The sequence below is a fragment of the Kogia breviceps genome, chromosome 9 (assembly GCF_026419965.1).
Source record: "Kogia breviceps isolate mKogBre1 chromosome 9, mKogBre1 haplotype 1, whole genome shotgun sequence".
NCBI lineage: Eukaryota > Metazoa > Chordata > Mammalia > Artiodactyla > Physeteridae > Kogia > Kogia breviceps.
Window position 1 is genome coordinate 94,023,485 of NC_081318.1, and position 23,552 is coordinate 94,047,036.

General features: G+C 39.3%; 1 protein-coding gene across 4 annotated transcripts in view; it reads right to left on the reverse strand.

Annotated features, from left to right (window-relative positions):
- The window catches only part of RELN (reelin), a 539,216-nt gene that overhangs the window by 43,618 nt on the left and 472,046 nt on the right, over positions 1-23,552 (reverse strand). For all 4 annotated transcript variants that reach the window (XM_067042797.1, XM_059074483.2, XM_067042796.1 and 1 more), the window contains 5 exons: positions 19,528-19,748; positions 17,553-17,700; positions 14,797-15,055; positions 13,691-13,940; positions 9,758-9,926 (listed from right to left, as the gene is read on the reverse strand). In XM_067042797.1, the coding sequence (XP_066898898.1) occupies positions 9,758-9,926; positions 13,691-13,940; positions 14,797-15,055; positions 17,553-17,700; positions 19,528-19,748 (1,047 nt within the window). The remainder of the gene's footprint in view (positions 1-9,757; positions 9,927-13,690; positions 13,941-14,796; positions 15,056-17,552; positions 17,701-19,527; positions 19,749-23,552) is intronic.

Genomic DNA, 23,552 nt, shown 5'->3' on the forward strand with positions numbered 1-23,552 from the left:
TTATAAATAACATAGTGGAATATCGTATTTTCCATAGCACATCATTACTTGGATTTTAATGACAAGTCAACACTTACATACTTATTCTGTCTTTTAGATTATATGTTTCTGAAGGGCAGGAAATATCTCTGTATTTCTTCAAGGAATATTGTTTTGTATCTTCAGTGTGCATAGATAGTGGGCGAGTAATAAGATTTCCTTCTTCCCCTAGTATTTTATATATGCTCCATTACCTTTAAATTTTTTTTAAATTGAAGTATAGTTGATATACAATGTTTCACATGTACAGCAAAGTAATTCATTTTATATACATATACTCAGTTTTATATATATATATTGGATTGGCCAAAAAATTAGTTTGGGCTTTTCTGTAACATCTTACAGAAAAACCCAAATGAATTTTTTGGCCAACCCAATATATGTTCTTTTTCATATTCTTTTCCATTATAGTTTATTATAAGATATTGACTACAGTTTCCTGTGCTATACAGTAGGTACTTTTAAAATCTATTTTATATATAGTAGTGTGTATCTGTTATTCCCAAATTCCTAATTTATCTCTCCCCGCTCCCTTTCCCTTTGATAACCATAAATTTGTTTTCTATGTCTGTGAGTTTATTTCTGTTTTGTAAATAAGTTCATTTGTATCATTTTTTAAGATTCCACATATAAGTGATACCATATGATATTTGTCTTTCTCTTTCTGACATATTTCACTTAGTATGATAATCTTCTGGTCCATCCATGTTGCTGCAAATGGCATTATTTCATTCTTCTTTATGGCTGAGTAATATCCCATTATATATATATATATATATATATATATATATATATATATCTCACATCTTCTTCATCTATTCATCTGTCGATGAACATTTAGGTTGCTTCCATGCCTTGGCTATTGTAATAGTGCTACTATGAACATTAGGGTGCACGTATCTTTTTGAATAAGAGTTTTTGTCTTTTCCAGATATATGCCCAGGAGGGGGACTGCTGGATCACATGGTAGCTCTGTTTTTAGTTTTTTAAGGAAACTCTATACTGTGGTATAGAGAAGAAAAAGAAATAAAAGGAATACACCATTGTAAAGCAATTACACTCCAATAAAGATGTTAAAAAAAATAAACAAACAAAAAAACATGGTCCATAACCCCCCGCCGCAAGCAAAGGAATACAAATCAGAAAAGAAGTAAAAGTGTCACTGACGACATGATACTATACACAGAGAATCCTAAATATGCTACCAGAAAACTACTAGAGCTAATCAATGAATTAGGTAAAGTAGCAGGATACAAAATTAATGCACAGAAATCTCTGGCATTCCTATACACTAATGATGAAAAATCTGAAAAGAGAAATAAAGGAAACACTCCCATTTACCACTGCAACAAAAAAGAATAAAATACCTAGGAATCAACCTACCAAAGGAGACAAAAGACCTGTATGTAGAAAACTGTAAGACACTGATGAAAGAAATTAAAGATGATACAAACAGATGGAGAGATATACCACGTTCTTGGATGGGAAGAATCAACATTGTGAAAATGAGTATACTACCCAAAACAATCTACAGATTCAATGCAATCCCTATCAAACAGCAATGGCATTTTTCACAGAACTAGAATGAAAAAATTTCACAATTTGTATGGAAACACAAAAGACCCCGAATAGCCAAAGTGATCTTGAGAAAGAAAAGTGGAGCTGGAGGAATCAGGCTGAGTTCAGACTATACTGCAAAGCTACAGTAATCAGGACAGTATGGCACTGGCACAGAAACAGAAATATAGGACAAAACAAAAACAAAAACAGGATAAAAAGTCCAGAGGTAAACCCATGCACATATGGTCACCCTATTTTTGATAAAGGAGGCAAGAATATATAATGGAGAAAAGACAGCCTCTTCAATAAGTGGTGCTAGGAAAACTGGACAGCTACATGTAAAAGAATGAAATTAGAACATTCCCTAACACCATACACAAAAATTAACTCAATATGGATTAAAGACCTAAATGTAAGGCCAGACACTATCAAACTCTTAGAGGAAAACATAGGCAGAAAACTCTATGACATAAATCACAGCAAGATTCTTTTTGACCAACATCCTTGAGAAATGGAAATAACGACAAAAATAAATTAATGGGACCTAATGAAACTTAAAAGCTTTTGCACAGCAAAGGAAACCATAAACAAGATGAAAAGACAACCCTCAGAATGGGAGAGACTATTTGCAAATGAAGCAACTGACAAAGGATTAATCTCCAAAATATACAAGCAGCTCATGCATCTCAATATCAAAAAAACAAGTAACCCAATCCAAAAATGGGCAGAAGACCTAAACAGACATTTCTCCAAAGAAGATATACAGATTGCCAACAAACACATTAAAGGATGCTCAACATCACTAATCATTAGAGAAATGCAAATCAAAACTACAGTGAGGTATCACCTCACACTAGTCAAAATGGCCATCACCCAAAAAATCTACAAACAATAAATGCTAGAGAGGGTGTGGAGAAAATGGAACCCTCTTGCACTGTTGGTGGGAATGTAAATTGATACAGCCACTATGGAGAACAGTATGGAAGTTCCTTAAAAAATTAAAAATAGAACTACCATATGACCCAGCAATCCCACTACTGAGCATATACCCTGAGAAGACCATAATTCAAAAAGAGACACGTACCACAACGTTCATTGCAGCTCTATTTACAATAGCCGGGACATGGCAGCAACCTAAGTGTCCATCGACAGATGAATGGATAAAGAAGATGTGGCACATATATACAATGGAATGTTAGCCATAAAAAGAAATGAAATTGAGTTATTTGTAGTGAGGTGGATGGAGCTAGAGTCTGTAATACAGAGTGAAGTAAGTCAGAAAGAGGAAAACAAATACTGTATAATAACACACATATAGGGAATTTAAAAAAAAATGGTTCTGACGAACCTAGGGGCAGGACAGGAATAAAGACGCAGATGTAGAGAATGGACTTGAGGACATGGGGAGGGGGAAGGGTAAGCTGGGACAGAGAGGGTGGCATGGACATATATACTCTACCAAATGTAAAGTAGATAGCTAGTGGGAAGTAGCTGCATAGCACAGGGAGATCAGCTCGGTGCTTTGTGACCACCTAGAGGGGTAGGATAGGGAGGGTGGGAGGGAGATGCAAGAGGGAGGAGATATGGGGACATATGTATATGTATAGCTGATTCACTTTGTTATACAGCAGAAACTAACACAACATTGTAAAGCAATTATACTCCAATAAAGATGTTAAAAAAAAAAAGACAACATTATACAACATAGAAGCTGGTGATTTAGTGTGAATTTTCTGTCATTTATCAGCATTTTAACTTTGGAATGTGTTTTTCTTTCTCTCCTTTTGTTAATTAAATAAATGGCTAAAAAAAAAAGAACTTGTAATTCCCTTGACTATTTCTCCATGATTAACCCCATAAATATTATGTTTAGTTATTTGGTTTTCTTAGAATAAGACCTTTTCTTTGCAGTTACAGTAATTGGGAATATCATTGAAAAATATCCTCCTACTCTAAATTTGTTTACCTGCCAAAAGGTACAGACTCCTCCAACCCCATTCCATCACTCCAGTCCTTCCACAATCTTTTTGCCCCTTCTTGAGCTTATCACCATTCCTTTAAACTTCCTGCACACATTGAATAGCTTCTGTGCTGTGGCTAAAATCACCTGGCTTCCAAAGTGTATTAGTTAATCTTTAAAGACAGTGGTATCAGCCAGGTCATTAGGGCCAGTAGAAGAGAATGGATCATTTTCAAACTGTGACTTTAAATAGCCAAGTCACACCTGAGCCTTCCAGTGGCAGCTCCCACACCCCACCTTTCTTGGTGGATTTGGGTTACCTGCCCTTCCATTGACTCACCCTCATTCTCAGGTGGCATTTCAAGAACCATGCCACTTGAGCCACCTTTTATTTTTAGGTCTGGGGTTAGTAAAGAGGAGAAGGAGGCATATTCAGAGTAGGGGCTATGAAATTGATTTTGGCATCTTGCTATTTTTTTCAGCCTTTCTCAAGAACGCCTGGCATCCTCCCTTCCTATTTCTTCTCGGACCATATCTCTTAGGCAAGCAATAAAGATGTAGTACTAATACAGTGGTTAAGCCCATGGGCTCTGGCACCAGACAAACCGTATTTATTTCCAGTATCTCACTGAAACTGTTCTTTTGAAGGTCATTGACTATCTCCTTATTGAAAACTTTAGTAAATTTATTGTGAAACTTTCTTCTTCTTGACTCTATGTAGCATTTGTCACAGATTTTATCTCCCCCGCTTGATACTCTATTCTCACTTGGCTTTTGGATACCACTTTATTCTGATGCTCCTGCCTCCTTGACTGCAGCCCCCTGGTTCCTCTAATAGCTATTTCCACTCATTCTGCTATTAAATTTAGGGATCCTTTCTTTTTAAATGCTCTCCCCTGGAGAGCTGCTGCAGTTTTACAGCATTGCCTATGACCTCTATGTTCATGCCTTCAAGGTTTATTATCTTCCCCTGGGCTCCAGTCTTCATAGCTCTGTCAAAAGGATATTTCCATCACATTTAATTCAGCATCTTTTGATTAAATCTGCCATACTGTCCCTTCTGGAATCAGCTTCAGCTCACTCGTCTCTTCTTCTCACCACTTTCTCAGGCTTCAAACTTTAACGTCATCTTTTGATGTGTGCAAGGGAGAAGAAGTTAGTGACTGAGTTTTATCAATTCTTTCTCTGAAATGTCCTACAATATCTACTTCCTCCCCCTCATGTTAGCTGTAGCTCAGACCCTTGTTACCATGTACAGTCATTATCACAATGCATTTGTCTTTCTCCTACTTGAGTCTCTCTTTTCTCGCAATTTTTTTTCTTGGACGAATAGTCTCAGCTCAAAACTCACCATAGTTCATTTTCCGTACAAGCCTAAACCCCTTTGCCTTGCTTCAGCGCTTACTATAAATTATCCCAACTCTGCTAACAAACAACTTCCCATAACTTCCAGATATGAGCTCCCTCTTTAATCAGCAACCTCTGTGCTTCTCCCAGGCTCACATGCCCTGTTCACATTGTTCCCCTAATTTAGGATGTTCTTTTCCTTACCCACCTAAGTCCTAGCCATCCTTTGAGGCCAGGGCCCATCTTTACTTGAATCCCTAACTCTGGCATTCAACACTGTCTCCCATCTCTCAATACCTACAGCATTCCCAGCCCATTTCTCAGTGAAGCTCTAAATTATACTCAGCATGTATTATTTTTAAGTTGTTTATTTTCCCATAATCAGATTGTAACCTGCTCCAGGGCAGAAACTTAAGATAGCGTCCTACCATTACTATGGGCTCACTCTTGTTAAGTTAACTGAGGACGACTTCTTAGTCTGACTGAAATCTGGTAATACACTTGAGCTATGGTTAACAAATGTGATTATGTAGTTAACTCATAAAAGTAAAAATGACTTACATTTCAGTAAGTGTTTACAATGTCCCAAACACTTCCAGGCACATTGATTAGCTTTTTATATGGTAAAAAAAATCTTCATTTTTCAGATAAGGAAACTCAAGTTTAGGGACGTGAAATGACTTGCTTAGAAGCTCAAAGGGCTGAAAAGTGGGAGACCTCCACTAAACTGCAATGCTTTCTGGTCTTTTTCTTTTCTTTCTTTCTTTCACGAAGATCTAACTTCACCAGTGTAAATAGGGAGGATTAGAGACTATGATTCTATCTACCCAATTTATTTAGGTTTCAACAGAGCAATGTCTGGAGCACAGTGTGATGTATCTTGTGTTTAGTCTCACTGTTGCTTTCCTGATGAAAGGCACCAGCATCCATTCAGTATTGCAACTCAGAGACCAGGGAGTCATCTTCAACATTGCCCTTTCCTTCACTGTCTCACATGCATTTCATCATTAAGCTCAATTTTATTGCCTCCATTTCTCTTGAACTTTTTTTTTTTTTTTTTTTTTTTTTTTTTTTTTTTTTGCGGTATGCGGGCCTCTCACTGTTGTGGCCTCTCCCGTTGCGGAGCACAGGCTCCGGACGCGCAGGCGCAGCGGCCATGGCTCACGGGCTTAGTTGCTCCGCGGCATGTGGGATCTTCCCGGACCAGGGCACGAACCCGTGTCTCCTACATCGGCAGGCGGATTCTCAACCACTGCGCCACCAGGGAAGCCCTCTCTTGAACTTTTTTAAAAAATTATTTATTTATTTATATTTTTGGTTGCGTTGGGTCTGTTGCTGCGCGCAGGCTTTCTCTAGTTGCAGTGGGCAGGGGCCACTCTTCGTTGAGGTGTGCAGGCTTCTCACTGCGGTGACCTCTCTTGCTGCGGAGCAGTCTCTAGGCGCGCAGGCTTCAGTAGTTGTGGCTCGTGGGCTCTAGAGCCCAGGCTCAGCAGTTGTGGCACACGGGCTCAGCTGCTCCGAGGCATGTGGGATCTTCCCGGGCCAGGGCCCGAACCCGTGTCCCCTGCATTGGCAGGCTGACTCTCAACCACTGTGCCACCAGGGAAGCCCCCTCTCTTGAACTTCTTCACTTCTCTTCATGTCTGCCACATCTTAGTCTAAGCTACCAGCAGTCACTGTCTCTTTAAGGGCCTCCTTACATCTACTCTTATCCCCCCCAATTTGTTCTCCAGTTAGAATAAGCTTTTCTGAATGAAAATCTGATCATGTCTCCCCATCCCCAAGCATTTTAGCAAGCTTCCTGCATCCATATAACAAACCTCTAAATCTTTTTTAAAAATCAATTAATTTATTAATTAATTAATTTTTGGCTATGTTGGGTCTTCATTGCTGCACATAGGCTTTCTCTAGTTGTGGCGAGCGGGGTCTACTCTTCGTTGTGGTTCACGGGCTTCTCATTGCAGTGTCTTCTCTTGTTGAGGAGCACGGGCTCTAGGTGCGCAGGCTTCCTTTGTTTGTGGCTCACGGGCTCTAAAGAGCAGGCTCAGTAGTTGTGGCTCACAGGCTTAGCTGCTCCACGGCATGTGGGATCTTCCTGGCCTCGAAACTATGTCCCCTGCATTGGCAGGTGGATTCTTAACCACTGTGCCACCAGGGAAGTCCAACAAACCCCTAAATCTTTAGTATAACCGACTCTCCATGGTCTGACACCATCTTACACCTCACTCCAATTTCTTTCTCTCTTGGTGTCTTTTTTTTTTTTTTTTTTTTAAAGGTTTATTTATTTATTTACTTATTTATTTTCGGTATGCCGGCCTCTCACTGTTGTGGCCTCTCCCGTTGCGGAGCACAGGCTCCGACGCGCAGGCCCAGCGGCCATGGCTCACGGGCCCAGCCGCTGCGCGGCATGTGGGATCTTCCCAGACCGGGGCACGAACCCGCGTCCCCTGCATCGGCAGGCGGACTCTCAACCACTGCGCCACCAGGGAAGCCCTCTCTTGGTGTCTTGATCCATTCTATCAGCATCTCAAATATGCCTGCTTCCTCCTAGTACAGGGTGTTATCTTTACCTGTAACACTCTTCCCCTTACTCTTCTCCTAGTTAACTCATATCCTTCCTTCACATCACACTACAATTATTTTCTCAAGAAGGTGTTCCTTGACCTTCTTGACCGAGACAAATCTATGATGTATAATCTCTCAGTACCATGCAAGTATCCTCCATCACTTTTCAGAGTTGAATTTCATATTTACTTCTCTGATTACTAGTGATTTCTGGTTAATAGTTCTTTCTCGCACTAGACTAAAAGTTCCTTGAGGTGGGGCTAAGTTCAGCCTCTCTCACGGACCTAGGTAATAATGAAATACTTAAAAAATACTTGTTTAATGAATGGCTTAATGCATGAATAATCACTACTGATGACTACTAGTCATTTCAGTTTGGTTAGCGGTTTGATGTCAATTTGTGGACACCCAACCTCGGTTGACTGTTTCCACCACTGTGCCAACAATACTGGGAGCCTAGCTCTGTGGTCACATGATAAGTGAGTGGACAAACTACAACTGGCATATTGTCACAGTCACTCCTAATTCCTACTTAGCACATGGCTTTAACTTGTCAGCATCATGTTTGTTTATAGTGAAGAACTACAAACTAAAATCCTCAATTCTGTCCTGGCAGATGACATAAACGCTGATGTCCCAGTATTTTGCAGATGTTGAGGCAGTAAGTTCAACTCAGAATAAGGAAGCACCGCATTTAAAAAGCAACTGGATGAAAGAGCAGATATAGCATAGATGAGCTATCTTGAGTTTGAGGCAAAGTGCTCTGAGTCTGGCACATTGTTCTAATGATCTTTGGCACATGGCAAAGCACAGTTAGAAGGGGGTCTGGCTTGGGTTCCAGCCATGCTCGTTTCTTTCTGAATTACCCAAAGGGCCTTGTTATAAAGCAGTGTTGCCTTTAAGACCATTGTACAACATGAACTTTTAGGCTAATATAATAAACAAACTGCATATTTTCGATATGATTACAAGATGAAATGCATGCTCATCAGATTTTTCAAATATCATCTGAAAGGATCAAAATTTTTATGGGTATGTGTAACAGACAAAAGATAGATTAACAGATGAGGATTAATTATTTTTCTTGAGTAAAAGACTCAAGGGCATAATGACAAGTTGGAGTATATCTTGGAATGTCGTTTGTTTGCAAAATGCTACCAAGTAGCTGGGTAATAATTCACAGAATTCATAATGACTTAAAAGACTACCACCTTAATAGAGTTTTTTTTTCTATTTTACTTATTAAGATCACCTTAATAATTCATGCATGGCAATACCTTTAACGAGCAACAAAATCTCATGTATCTCATTTAAACTTGGCAACTCTGCTGACAGTTGATATAGTCTTGCACCCCTGAGCCAGCAATTGTACAGAAGCCCTAGGCTGTTAGTAAGTGAACCCATCCCATTTATGATAATCCCAGGAAAAGTTAAGCCCTAGATGAATGGCTGAATTTTTCGATCATTTGCTAGGAAGATTTATTCATTCTTCATTTGTGGGGAGGCGAGAGAACGATAATGAGCCCAAACTATAACTCCTGTTCCACAGACTGCATTGCTGGCTTTGCTTCTTTCTTAACAGCAGCAAATGATTACCATTTTCTACTTAGAAGGTGAAAAGAGAGAGAGGCGTGTAACACTATCCCACTAGGCAAGGTGAGTTCTCTGCTTTACTCAAGCAGGAGCGCAAATACACAGATAGTTTAGACTTAACTTCTCTACCAGCATCTACCAGGTGGTTTTACTAAGCCACTGTCATTTCTTAAAGACACAATGAAGGAGCATTTACAATTGTTTTTCACATAAAAGAACATTCCAGGTGATAATTCTCAAGATACTGTTCAAAATAAAATTTCAAAAGCAGACAGTAATTTTCATACACATTTATATGCTACATCCGTTTATATGATACCACTCACTGCTATATTTACAGTAGTCTGACTGGCAGAAAGTAGACTCCATTTAAATCCATTAAGACTTGTTCTTGGCATAGTGACTTAAGTTGGAGAAGCTCACTGAGCGGGCCACTGTTTCCTTTCATATGCCATTTAAAAAAATATTAGAGTTAAAAGTCAGAAAAGGCCTGGATTCAGGGAAAACACAGAACAATGTCATCACAAAAACTGGTTTCTTTTTTACGTATTAAGGTCATTTTAATAATTCATGCATGGCAATATCATCAACAAGTAACAAAATCTCATGTAACTCATTTAAACTTACAGTGCTGAAATTGGACATGCCAAATTATATCACATTCGGGTTCACTACATGCAGAAACATCCATACCTGGTGTAAGGTGGGAGAGGCAGGGTAATTCTGGTCCATTTGTTGAAAGTATCTGACACCAGGATCCGCTGTAGGTGATAGCGATTGCATTCAACATTGGTAGGCAGACAGTCCCTTACCAATGGGTGCCATGACAATCCAAGGTCTACGGAGTATTCCAACTCAATAGCTGAAACAGGAAGCATTATTCTGGTTAGAAATACATATCTGCAGATCCAGGAACCATAATTACTTACATTTTCATATGTTTTAATTTCAATCAAATATCATTTGATTTTCCCCAAATGTATTTCCTGTTTTTTTTTTCCTCTGTATATTACTAGTGATTATTTTTAACTTTCCATTTTAAAATAATTTTTCTGTTAAGGGGATATGATCAAGTGAAACATAAAGTAACTTTTCCTGAATCACTTCTTATATTGTGAAATTTTCAGAACAATTCTAACAAATCTATTGCTTCACATGCAGTTAAAGCAATAATAATAATAATAGTTATAATTTATATATATTTATTATTTAATCTAATAGTTATAGGATATATATTGTATAAATACATTATATAAATTAGATATAATTTATGTATTATAATAACTATACTTTGTCTGTTTAAAGGTTAACATACAAATACAGAACATAGTAACCATATGTTATAATGACTACTTTTTAAATAGTTAAAAATATTGAGCAGCTTTCTCAAAATTTAAGCATTCTACAGGGATCCCGACCAAATTATGCCAAACTTTCTCTGGTATAGGTGAAACTCCTAAGAAACTGACAAATCTCTTTTGCTTATATATCCTGCTTTGCTGTGTTATGGAATATACTGGGAAATCAGAGAAGCATAAAGAGGGAGCTGAAGGCCATGTAGTTCGTGCCAAAGCAGGCAGTCAGGCTGTGGGTCTTATGGAAAGAGATTTCTTTCTTTCCTTTCTCTTCTTCCAAAACATTCAACCTATATGCTATGCTATGTTTTATATTTCTCTCTCTGGTCCCTTCTTAAGATTTTATAAACTACTTCAGCCCATACCTCCCTACTGAAACTGCCTAAGACCGTAATTCTCAGTCTTGGCTGCACACTGAAATCGCCTGGGTACCTTTAGAAACTACTGATGCCAAACTCCCACCTGCAGAGATTGGGATTTCACTCTTGTGGGGCAGGCCAAGGTGTTGGGAGCTTTTAAGTTCCCCAGGGGATTCTCTCATGCAGCCAGCGTGGGACCACTCACTGTTCCTGGTGGCCTAAGGTTCCTGGTGGCCTTTTCTAGTTAAATACAATGGCCTGTCTCAGCCTTCATTGTTCTTGCCCTCCCTACAGCCTTGGAAATTATCGATGACTCCCTGGTTCTTGAAACTTTCCTTTCTTTTGGAGGACATTATTCTGAATCTCCTGTCTTATTTCCCTCTGACTTCTGTGCTAACTAGCCCAGCCACGAGCATCTTTCCAGACTCCATTTCTGGCCTTCTATTCTACGCCTATCTTCCTTGGGCTTCGACTGTCATCTCTGTGCCCAAGTCTCCCAATTTTACGTCTCAAAATTGATTTTATTCATTCAGCAAATGTCTATTCAGCCTGGCATTGTCCTGGATGCTGGCATACCGTGATGCACAGCATAGACAAAGTTCCTGCTTTCGACACTGCAAGCCCTCCACACTAAAGGATACCACCACTTAAAACTGTTTTCACCAAACTAGAGAAAGACTCATCATTTTCCCTCATAAATAAACATCTTTTCTTAACTACCAAATACTATCAGTGACAATGCTTTTGCACTAGTTTCTATGTTCAAAATTTAGAAGTTATTTTAGAAATTTTACTCCTTTCTTCTTTACCCTCTATGTTCAACATGTCACCTGGTTTTGAGATTTGCTGCTTCTTTCCTTTTGGTTTGCAGTGTCTCATACTAGTTTTATCCATGCCCTTTCTCTTCATGCCACGTAATTCAGGTTTTCATCACTTCCTACAGAGACAACCACTGACACTTTTTTGTTGGGATTCTTCTCTACCCACCTTCATTGATTCCCGGGCTAATCTCCCTAAAACCCACCATGCCAATCCCCTGCACTTGTGCCCTCTTATTTATGACCTTGTCAAGCACAAATTCCTGTGCCTGCCTTTTAATGCCCTTCTTAATTTGCTGCCAACTCTTCTTGGCCACTTTCCTCTTTCATTTTTTTATCCAGTTCCATCTTTTCAAGAGGTTTACCCAGCCTACAGAAGAAAGCACATGTGACTGGGCTTATGAAGGCAGAGTTTCAGTCCTGGTTCTGCTGCATGCTGGCCATGTCATAACTCACCTCCCTGGTCTCTAGCTGATTTCCTATGCTGATGAGGGAGTGGGTGTCTAGGACCCTAAAGTCCTTATCTATTTTCAAAATTAGCACTCTACTCTCCTCCGTTAGATGCATATATTGTCTGTTCAGGCTGGTCTGCTCATGGTTTACCCATGGACCAGGAGAATCCCCACTTTATGTTGCCAGCCCAGCCTGGGGTGTCCTCTCTTCCTCATTCACCCTTCAAATTCACTCCAATCATCAACGTCCACTTGAGACTTAGCTTCTTTGTGAAATCTTCCCAAACTTCCTGGACTGGCCATCCATTGGTTATCTCTTCCTCGGCTGAACTCTCAATACATTTTGCATTAGTACCACTCCATACAGCACTGGATTTAGTCATTTATTGGACTCACTTTCTGAAGTATCCCCTCAACTAGACTGTACCTAGTGAAGACAGGCTGTGTACCTTATACTTTTCCAAGTTCCACCTTTACTGACTAGTTTAGTGTTGACTGATTGAGTCTGAAGTAGAAAGAGTTCTTCTGGGCTTCCTTCTTAGATCTGTCCATTAAGTTCAGACTAATGGAAATATAAAAAATCTGGATTTTGCAGGACCTTGGAAGTAACCAAGTTCTCCAGATTTTGGACCCCAAGAATCTAAAACATTCTAGTATGAACATTCTAGTTTGGATCTCTTGGAAGAATAGTGATACAGCGTGGTGAAAGACCAGAAGGTCCCCAGAATCCTGACAGATCTGCAAATTCCAGTGAAGGGTCCAAGTGTGCAGAGATGTCAGTTTTCATAGCTCCTAAGATAGGCTCGTGTGTGTGTGTGTGTGTGCGTGCGCACACATGTGTGCGTGTAAGGTATGCATAACCTAGAAGATGCAAACTGGTCACAATCACAGTGGTTTAGAATATGCTATGACCCACAGTGGCAGAAAGTATCAGACAAAATAGGAACAACAAAATTTCATGATTCCTGGGAGATGGAAAGGAGACAATAACTGAACTAATCTAAAGCCCTATGAATTACAACCCATGTAAATACAAATGTATGTGTAAATCCTATTGCTTATTCTGACATTCTCTATATGATGAGAACCCTTTATTCTGTAAATATGATACTTAAAAAATCTGGATTTATAAAAAGATAAATTGGGGGCTATTGTTTATAAAAAAGGAAGTCTTCATGGACATATGCTTAAAAATAAGCTCACATTCTGAGGCTTTAAAAAATAAACGTCTAGGGCTTCCCTGGTGGCGCAGTGGTTGGGAGTCCATCTGCCGATGCAGGGGACACGGGTTCGTGCCCCGGTCCGGGAAGATCCCACATGCCGTGGAGCAGCTGGGCCCATGAGCCATGGCCACTGAGCCTGCGCGTCCGGAGCCTGTGCTCCGCAACAGGAGAGGCCACAACAGTGAGAGGTCTGTGTACCTCAAAAAAAAAAAAAAAAAAAAAAGAAAGAAAGAAAAAAATAATAAACCTCTAAAACTCAATTTACCCACAGCATTTTCAAGAATGTTATGTTTTGACTGAAAGCACACTTGTGTTTTACTTACAGACTTCTTGGAGGTGTAGTATAGTCCTTTGACAGAGGCAGCCTTGGATGCCCATTTACACTTCTCTGTCCCTCTACTTGGAAAGGGAATACTTACCATAACAAGAGTCTGTGACTGAGCAGGAGGCGGCAAAATCTATCTGTAGGAATGAATCCTCATTCACAGCAATGTCTGTGGTGACCACATAACGAGTGCTGGCCTTTTCGATGAAGACTAGGGCATCACCAGTAGAGCCACACACAGGCATCTTGGTGCCTCCGGGGTGAAGCAGCCATTTCCTACTTTCCAGAGTTGTGAAATCATCCTCCAAGACTGTATTACCAGAAATATTTCCTCCAATAAGAATCTGAAATATATTTTTTAAAAAATAACTTTTCAATTTGGTTTTGAGATAGGAGAAAGTTCATTCCTTTTTGTTTGTTTGTTTTTATCTGTCAGATCACTCAGAACTGGCATTATACAGCAAGCATAATGTTAGAGGGCCTTTCAGAATGCTCTTGTTTATGTGGTCTGCTTGCCCACCTGGCAAAAAGCTACAGAAACAAATCGAAAGACTGACAAAACCATTCACAGCTTTCATGGGCCAAATTGTGCCTTTGGAAACTACATGTACCCAAGCTGGGAACACAATGTTTGGCTTACATTATTTTCCATGTAAATTTCTATTTAAGGACAGTTGTACCCTAAGGCATTTCAGTTCCAATTCTCTGCATGGATTCTACCATTTGTTAACAGGTTCTTTGAGTTTTATTTCATATGCATATTATTATGTATGAAGATCCTTTAGAACTGTCCATAAGGATGTTAGGGAGATTTATTTATTTTTTGTTTAAAGGCTAGGAAAGAGGATTGGGAAACTACTGCATGTGGCACCAATGCTAATTTGCACATTTTCCTTTTCAGAGAATTATAGCCTCGTATCATGCTTGATAAGGTCCCTCTATCCATATGGCAGAATCCTCTACGAGCAGAACCTGGGCCTTCTGTTGCGTCGTTTGTTTTTATAGGCTCAGGCAATTGAAGGAATAGAGAATGAAAGGAACCTAAATGCCACATCTAATCTAGCTGTGTGCCCTTGGGTAAGTCACCCAACTGTGGGTACTGGGCTTCCTCTCCTGAGTGAGGGGTTGGACTAACTGCTTTCTAAAGCCATATTTAGCTCAAGTGACAACATTGTAACAGTTAATCCTGAAGGGACTGACCTGGTCGATTACCCAGGGACTGTAGAAGTGCCCATTTTCAGATGGTTGCCACCAGCGGAGACGTGTAGAAGCAGAACGGGCTTTCAAAGGTATCTCCAGGGCTATGTACCTGCCAACATTGCTGGAGTTGCTGAAAAGGAACTCTTGAAGGAGACTCCATGAGAGGCCACCATTGAGAGAATATTGTAGAAGCACAGGTTGGCTCCTGGGGTCTGGAACACCTTTACCGCATCCCAGTCTCATGAAGAACTGCACAAATCTGATACAAGTAAAATCTACTGTAGACTTTTACTTGAGTAAAAATTCACACCATTGACAAAAGACAAGTGCCCAGGATAATAGGGGGAATGTATAGCTTTAATGAATATCATGATTTAATGAACGTCCGAAGCAATTGTTTCAAAGCCTGACTTCCCTTTTTAATGTGAAAGGGAGTTAATAGAATGTGAAGTCTGAAAAAGGCTATTCTGTACCCATATTTATATTTGGCACTCCTCCAGAGGGGAGAGTCTGAGGGAAGTGAGCATTCGCTGCACCCTCTGGCTATTCTATAAGAAGATGGGAGGGGTCCAAAGGCTGTCCAAGTTTGGGAGTGTGTATTGCTAGCTATTCTAGATAAATTCATATCCTTGTCCTTAGTATCTGAAACTGGAAGAACGTAATCAATGTAGTTTACACCGTTTATTGGCAAAACCATCCATTCCCTGGTTTTACCAGTAGTTTTCCAGATCTCATATTGTTGGTTTTGTGAGACACATCAGTTGTAGCACCTCTTTGTGAAAGGCCAGGCACCTTTTGCAAGAGGTGTGTCAAACCTGAGCCTCTCCTCTGTCTTTTGGGCCCGGGGCAGGAGAGCATGAGTGTGGGGTGGTGGTGGTGGTGGGCTGTGTCAGCCTCTGACTGTTGCCGGGTCTGGGATGGATGATACTGGCCATCGAGAACTGTGGCAGTCAGCCAGTGGCAATCTTCCCAGCTGGCAGGGAGGTGGACAGAGTGGCAGCAACCAGCTGGGGTGCCAATGAAAACCAGCTCACATGTTATCTTTGGCAGGCGAGCTGCTGGTGCCTGGTCTGGCCGCTGTGCTAGCTGGTAATGCAGAATGAATTTCATATGCAACCCAACACACATACCCAATTATGGATGCATGTCAAACATATGAAATATATAGTGGCTTACAATAAAAGTTAGCAGTTCTATATATAAAATCATGCACTCTTCATGGGTTCCTCCCCTCCCCCATCTCCACTAACTGGGCATTCATTTACCTCATAACCCTGAAAAAATTGGGATTTTATATGGAGGTCAATATATGCAAATCTTATACAGCATGCTACTGAGATGAGATAAATAATAGAGCTTTTAACATTGGATTAATGACAAAAATACATGGTTAGTGCCTTGTGAAGTTTATATCTATAAAGACAATAATCATTTACAGAGAAACACTTTTAGCACATTGTCTACTTGTATTGGGAAAATGTTTATATTAATTTATAGATAAACCATGTTAGAATTATTTGGAAAAATCTAACAATTTCTAAATTAGAGAACTCAGCTGCCAATGATAAATCTTAAATAAAGAGAAACAAACTACATGCATTAAAACAGGATGGAGATAAATAAAATCTTGTGTTCTATAACTGTAAAATTATTATCTCATAGATAGAGTTGTATTTTCTATGAAGCATGATCAAATTTATAATTCAATAAATGAAAGATTTAGGAGGAAGAAGAGGATAAATATGTTACAGTGTATGTTAAGATACTCAGAAATGTTCCAAAAGATGAAACATGATTTCTTTGTTCACTAGCAAAAATAGGTCAGGGTTCCATTTTACACATGTTAAACTGTATTTTCTATTTTACTGGCTAAGTTTTTGGCTCATCAAATGATCAAGGGATACACATCTTGACAGGACATAATCCTCTGAGCCAGTTTAAAATGTTTGTTTCTGAGTGACTGTGCTCGATTTAGAAAATGAGTGGTTTGAATGTACGAGCAAATCATTGGAAAGAAATGCTTATAAACCATAAGGCTACACTTTAGATGTTCTTAGATTGCTAATGGATATAAAATTAACTGTGAATAATTTGTGGATGTACTGTATTTCAATTAAGCTTTCTCCTAAGAATGGTAAATAACTTCTACATAGTCCAAGTGCTAATGAAAAGTATTCTGTAGAAGGTGGATAAAGAAGATGTAACATTACTTTCTTGAAGTTAAAGTGAGTTAAACGGGGCTTCCCTGGTGGCGCAGTGGTTGAGGGTCCGCCTGCCGATGCAGGGGACGCGGGTTCGTGCCCCGGTCCGGGAAGATCCCACATGCCGCAGAGCGGCTGCGCCCGTGAGCCATGGCCGCTGAGCCGCACGCCCGGAGCCTGTGCTCCGCCACGGGAGAGGCCACAACAGTGAGAGGCCCGCGTACCGCAAAAAAAAAAAAAAAAAAAAAAAAAAAAAACCAAAATAAAGTGAGTTAAACGTTGTCATTTCCTGGTCATCCACCATGTAGAAGACCAGGTATAAACCTCTGTCCGTTTAGCTGTGTTTCATTTCTAATCCAGTTATTGTACAAATCTCTCTCAGTTTTAGAATGGAAACTATATAAATTGTGTCTTAATGGAGTCTTTCACAAGAGAGAAGCTCAGCATTTACAATGGAAGGCCTCGTCCTTGAGATCTCTGCTTCTTTCTGATTTGATTATGTTCTGCTACTTTATATTAAAAGGTGGCTCTTCAACAGCATTTAAAAATGATTACCTAGCATGTGATAAATCCAGATCTCGTGTCATCAACATGCGTAGGCCATCTTCATTGAAAAAGAGGTTGTTTCCACTGGAAAGGATTCCACACTTCCGAGATGGCTTTCCACCGCTCATTAATAAGAATCTATCAGATTCTAGCTGACCTGAAAAAAGTGGAAAATGTGGTTTACCTATGACCCCAAATACAGTCATATTATTTTTTTAAAGGAATATAGTAAGTGCTTTGTGCAGTTTTAAAATATGAAGTCATGAATATGGAAGTCACATATTTTGGGGATAAGAAGTCTCTTCAACATTTTAGCTTGTTTCAACTATTTAACGTTGACTATATGATTTAAGGTCCACATGACAGAGGGAGGAGGACTTTTCCTGAGTATCTGCGGTCCAGCCAAATTGTTCCCTCCTGCTCCTCTGCACTGCAAAAAAAGACACTGGCTAGTCAGAGTGGTTCAGCCCCCAATTAAAAAAGGGTAATGAGACCTTTCCACTGGTCTCTTCACTGTGTCCTTGCTACTGAGAGGACAGTATCAGGCCAGTGTTATATAATATTTTAAAAAAACACAATTTTAATGGGAGAAATTTCAGTGTAATTTAATATTTCCTATTAAATAATGTCTTTCAAAACCAGCCTGCCAATCTCTTTAGATATTCACCTTAGATCTAATTTACTTTTTTGATTGTGGTAAAATGCATATAACATAAATTTTGCCATTTTTACTATTTTAAAGTTAATGATTCAATGGCTTTCAGTGCATTCACAATGTTGTAAAGCTATGTTGTGTTGTGCTAACTAGCTCCAGAATTTCTTCATCACCATAAAGAAAACCTTGTACCCATTAAGCAGTTACTGCCCATTTCCCCCTCACCCAGCCCCTGGCAACCACTAATCTTCTTTCTGTCTCTATGGATTTGCCTATTTTGAGTGTTTCATAAAAATGGAATCATGACATGTGGCGTTTTGTGTCTGACTTCTTTCTCTTAGTATAATGTTTCCAAGGTTCATCTATATTATAGTATGTATCAGTATTTCATTCCTTTTTATGGCTGAATAATATTCCATAGTATTGATATACCTAAACCTAATTCTAAAATGTACCTTAAAACCATAGATATATTATAAAGAATTTACAGACAACTTGGGAAAAAGAAAAAATCTTTTAATCCCACTATCCTAACAGAGAGAGCTATTACATTTATTTAAGACTTTCTCTTTTGAGAATGTTTTTCCAGTATTATCAGAAAGCATATCCAATGGATATCCAATTAACTGTGAATAATTTCAATCATTAGAGCACATACATTTTTCTACTTTGTCACATATCTTCATACATAATGACATTAGATTCTAGGTATAACTGAGGTGCATAAAGTGACAAAAGGCTGCATAATGAGTTGGTGATAAAGCAATGACAAGAATTTATATTTCTGGAAACTTGCTCCTTCTACCCAAGATTAACCCTCTATAGACATTTTCCAAAATTATCGTTGATCAGAAATTACATGTGATAGAAAAAATTGGCTAAAATAGCCTTAGATCTTCTCATATGGTCTTGTTCACTCTCACTGACCACTGTTTCAAGAATGGAACCTGGTGGCGCAGTGGTTGCGAGTCCGCCTGCCGATGCAGCGGACACGGGTTCGTGCCCCGGTCCGGGAAGATCCCACATGCCGCGGAGCGGCTGGGCCCGTGAGCCATGGCCGCTGAGCCTGCGCATACGGAGACTGTGCTCCGCAACGGGAGAGGCTACAACAGCGAGAGGCCCGCGTACCGCGAAAAAAAAAAAAAAAAAAAAAAAAAAAAAAAGGAACCCTATGAAATTCAGAACTAAATGAAGGCTTGGGTGGTCCCAAACGTAATGATAAATAATGAAATATCAGAGTAGAACTTAATGATTACTTCTACATTACAAATTGTGCTTAATGTATAAGTTCTTTCACAAAGCTACATCGATTTTATATGAAGAAATTACCTTCAAAATCATCCTTGAGAAAATCAGGATTTTTGGTGCTTATTTTACAGGTTGGACCTGAGTAGCCAGGATCACATATACACTTGGTTCCATTGATACAACTCCCGTGTCCGTTACACATCTCTTCACATTGGGGACCGATATAAACATTATCAACGGCCCATGTCACTGGCTGAGAGCCAGCAGAATAAAATCCTTGGTACCATCTGAAACGCACAGATCTGGAAAAGAGATACAAGCCCTTCAAAATCTAATCAACACACTAATCTAAGTAAGCACATCTAATCAATGAGCAATGGGCAGTTACTACCTCTGCACCACACTCAAGAAGTACAAAACATGATTCATCATTTCAGGACCATAAACTCCATTCCTCAAACTCCAGGATTTTGCCAATAAAGTTCCTGCTTTCTATAAACCCTTCCCAATCCCATCACTATGTCAAAATTCCACTTGAGCTTCCACCTTTTTCAATATTGACTTTTCTTGCTGAGGATTTTTCCATTAAATACTGTCTATGTTCTACATAACTAATCTTTTTTTTAATGGAGGTAAAATTCACAAAGTATAAAGGTAATAAGTAACCATTTAAAGTGTACAATTTGGTGGCGTTTAGTACCTCCACAGTGTTAGCCAGCTATCACCTCTATCAAGTTCCAAGACATTTTCATCACCCCAAAGGAAACCCTGTGCCCATTAAGTATTCTCCCCTCCACCCAGCCCCTGACAACCACTAATCTTCTTCCTGTCTCTGTGGATTTACCTATTCTGGATATTCCATATCAATGGAATCATATGCTATATGAGCTTTAATGTCTGGCTTTAGTCACTTATCATAATGTTTTCAGGGTTCATCCATGTTGTAGCAAGTATCAGAATTTCATCCTTTTTTATGACTGAATAATATTCAATTGTATGGCGATATCAACTTTATTTATCCATTCGTCAATTGATGGACATGTGTTTTGTTTCCACCTTTTGGCTATTGTGAATAGTGCTTCTGCGAATATTCGTGTACAAGTATTTGTCTGAACACCTGTTTTCAATTTTTGTTTTTGAAGAATCGTAGTGGATTTGCTGGGTCATATGGTAAATAACTCATCCTTTAATTTCTCTCTCTTCCATAATTTTGATGGAATTTCCATTATTATAGTTATCACAGCTGGAGGTATTTAAAAGCACATCTATTTGCCTCATTGGTTATGAGCTCCTAGAGGGCAATGCTCATACCTCTTTCTTTTTTGCACACTTTCATGGTGCCCAGTACAGTGTTTCACACATAGCAGATGCTCAATTAATGTTTCTTGAATGTCATTTGTTATGCAAAGCCTTAAAAGCCAAACTAGGGTGTTTTGGATTTTATCCTATTGGCAACAGAAAGTCCCAAAAGATTATTTTAAAGAGAGCAGTGACAAAGTCAGATTTATTTTTAGTTAAATATCTCTTATTTCTTCATTTCTTTTTTTTTTTTTTTTTGCGGTATGCGGGCCTCTCACTGTTGTGGCCTCTCCCGTTGCGGAGCACAGGCTCCGGACGCACAGGCCCAGTGGCCATGGCTCACGGGCTTAGTTGCTCCGCGGCATGTGGGATCTTCCCGGACCAGGGCACGAACCCGTGTCTCCTGCATCGGCAGGCGGATTCTCAACCACTGCGCCACCAGGGAAGCCCTCTTCATTTCTTTTTAAATGAAACACAGTTTTCCTTTTTACTTGTAAGATGATTGTCCTATCATGTTGCTGATGATAAGTTAGCTCCTTAGAAATAATCTACATATTTAGGTAGCAGGCCAGAAATAGTTGAGTATATTTTATTATGTACAAAACTCAGTTCAAAGAAGATAGACTTTATTTCAGAGGAACTAGATATAGAGATGGCATGTGCACTCATATTTGTACCCTGTGAATCTGTCCAATTTTCAATTATATAGAAACCAAATTCAGAATAGTTCTTTTTATTTGAGAAACAGAAATTAGAAGTCAGTATTAGAAGCATTTACTAGACTTCTAAAGTTTAGCAGATAGTAAAGCAGATGGAGTCAAGTTCCCACATATAATTTTAAACCTAATTTCATTGTTTATATCAAGACTCCAACTATATTAAGCTGCCCCCAAAATGCCAGTTCATAATTAACTTTTATTTTCTAATACTTGTCAGAGTTTAGTCTTGGCAAGAAGCACTTCCTACCTTTTGAACTTTCAGTCTGCTGAGCTGAGGGAAACGGCTGGAGTTTTCCTTTGAACAAAGCCTACGTCGATTTGGTTTGAACTTCTTATTTATTCAAATGTTCTGAATACAAATGAACCACGTTGGTTGGATATTTATTATTGTTCACCTGTCTTGACACAGAAACTGCAGGTACTATGATAAATGGACTGAAGGGTCTGGTTTCACTGTGGTTCCCAGTCTGCTGAAATCTTATTTTGAAAATTTCTCACTGCCACCCTCCCTGGTGAATGTCAGCATCTGTTCTCCCCAGCCAGTGGTATTCAAAAGAATCTGTTTTTTTAATGTAAACTTAAAATTTCAAGCACACAGCAGGGCTTTCATTAAATAGGGGTTTTGGTTGACTCATTATGAAACTGCATAAAGCAAAAGCTATTAGGAGGTTTTAAAGACAAAAAGACTCAATGTTTGACACAAGGGTGATGTGAATAAAATTCGATGGAAGCTCAATACTTATGCTTCAAATGTGAATTGACTATATGTAAAGGCAAGAAACAGCCATTTCTGCACCTGAAACATTTAGTGTAGTTTTTTGGTACCTAGTGTCCTGTGAGTGCACAGAAAAAGGCAATTTAAACATGGGTAATATATATTTTTTAGCATCTAGCACTTGTGCCATTATTATGTACCATGCTGAATACAAACCAAGGAATGGTTCACTGAGTTGGAGAAAATTTAACTTTTGCCTTCCAGCAATTCATGCCTGTGTGGGTCTTAAGAAGAGTGCTAATTGTTTTCCTGAAACAAGGACTAGACAACACTTCTAAGGCAAATTCTTCTCTTTGCAGAAACAGTTGAAGGCAGTTTGAAAGGTAGGTTTACACCACTGTGGGAGTGGGCATGCCTCCTTAACAGATTTACTTTCCTTTCATAGAAATGAAAATCACATGGAATGTAAATAACATGATGGTTTAAGTTCTGTACCTTTATAATTAGAGGAGGTATATTTTAAACTGACTCCCAATATACCAGTCGGTGAAAATACAGATGTCTGCATTTCTCTCGTTCGAATTACATCTCCATGTCTTATGTGTAAGCACAGCCTGGTGGACAAAGCCAACTGGTAATGATGCAGGCTCCATGACCCTGGAGCACTGTCCTGGGGTGGGTAGCTTCATTTAGTACCTCTGATTGGCAGTGACTGTATATCATACGCCTTTAAATCGGATTATTTTCATGTGAGAACTTGCGGACGCAAGTCTCAGTTGTTAAGACAATCTAAAATCATGGCCTTCACCCTATCTTTAGGGTTCTTTTCTATTTAATCTAATTCTTAGCTGAGCAACTGGAAGAAATTAGCAGTCCACTAAAAAGGAAACCTGGAGCTTTTCACAGTACCATAATTAACCAGGGTATTGGTCAAAGGAGCCAAAGTGACTGTTTATCCAGCCATTTCCCCCTGCCTGCACTGCCCATAAGCACAGATTTTTGGCATTTATGTTTCTGTTGCAATGCTTGGCCTTCTGGCTGTAGCTGATTTGCTCAGATTTTCTTTTCTAGAAATGTAGAATTAAGAGTTCCAGAAAATGAGAGCTGGAGTCTGCTGACTGACATTAAAATAGCATGATAAAAAGGAGGATCACGAACTCCTTTTGCTGATGTCCCCAAACTTCCTGAGTGGAGTCCATGCCCTTCCCCAGTATTTTTCTAATAAGTTCTTCCACTTTTTCGGTAAGCCTCTTTATATTTCTCGCAACATATGATCTTAAATAACACAACTGATCTGGGATAAAAAGTTCTTCCTGAGCTATTTCCCCCTGCCCATTTCTTCTACAGAAAAGTTCACACCCCACCCCCAAACA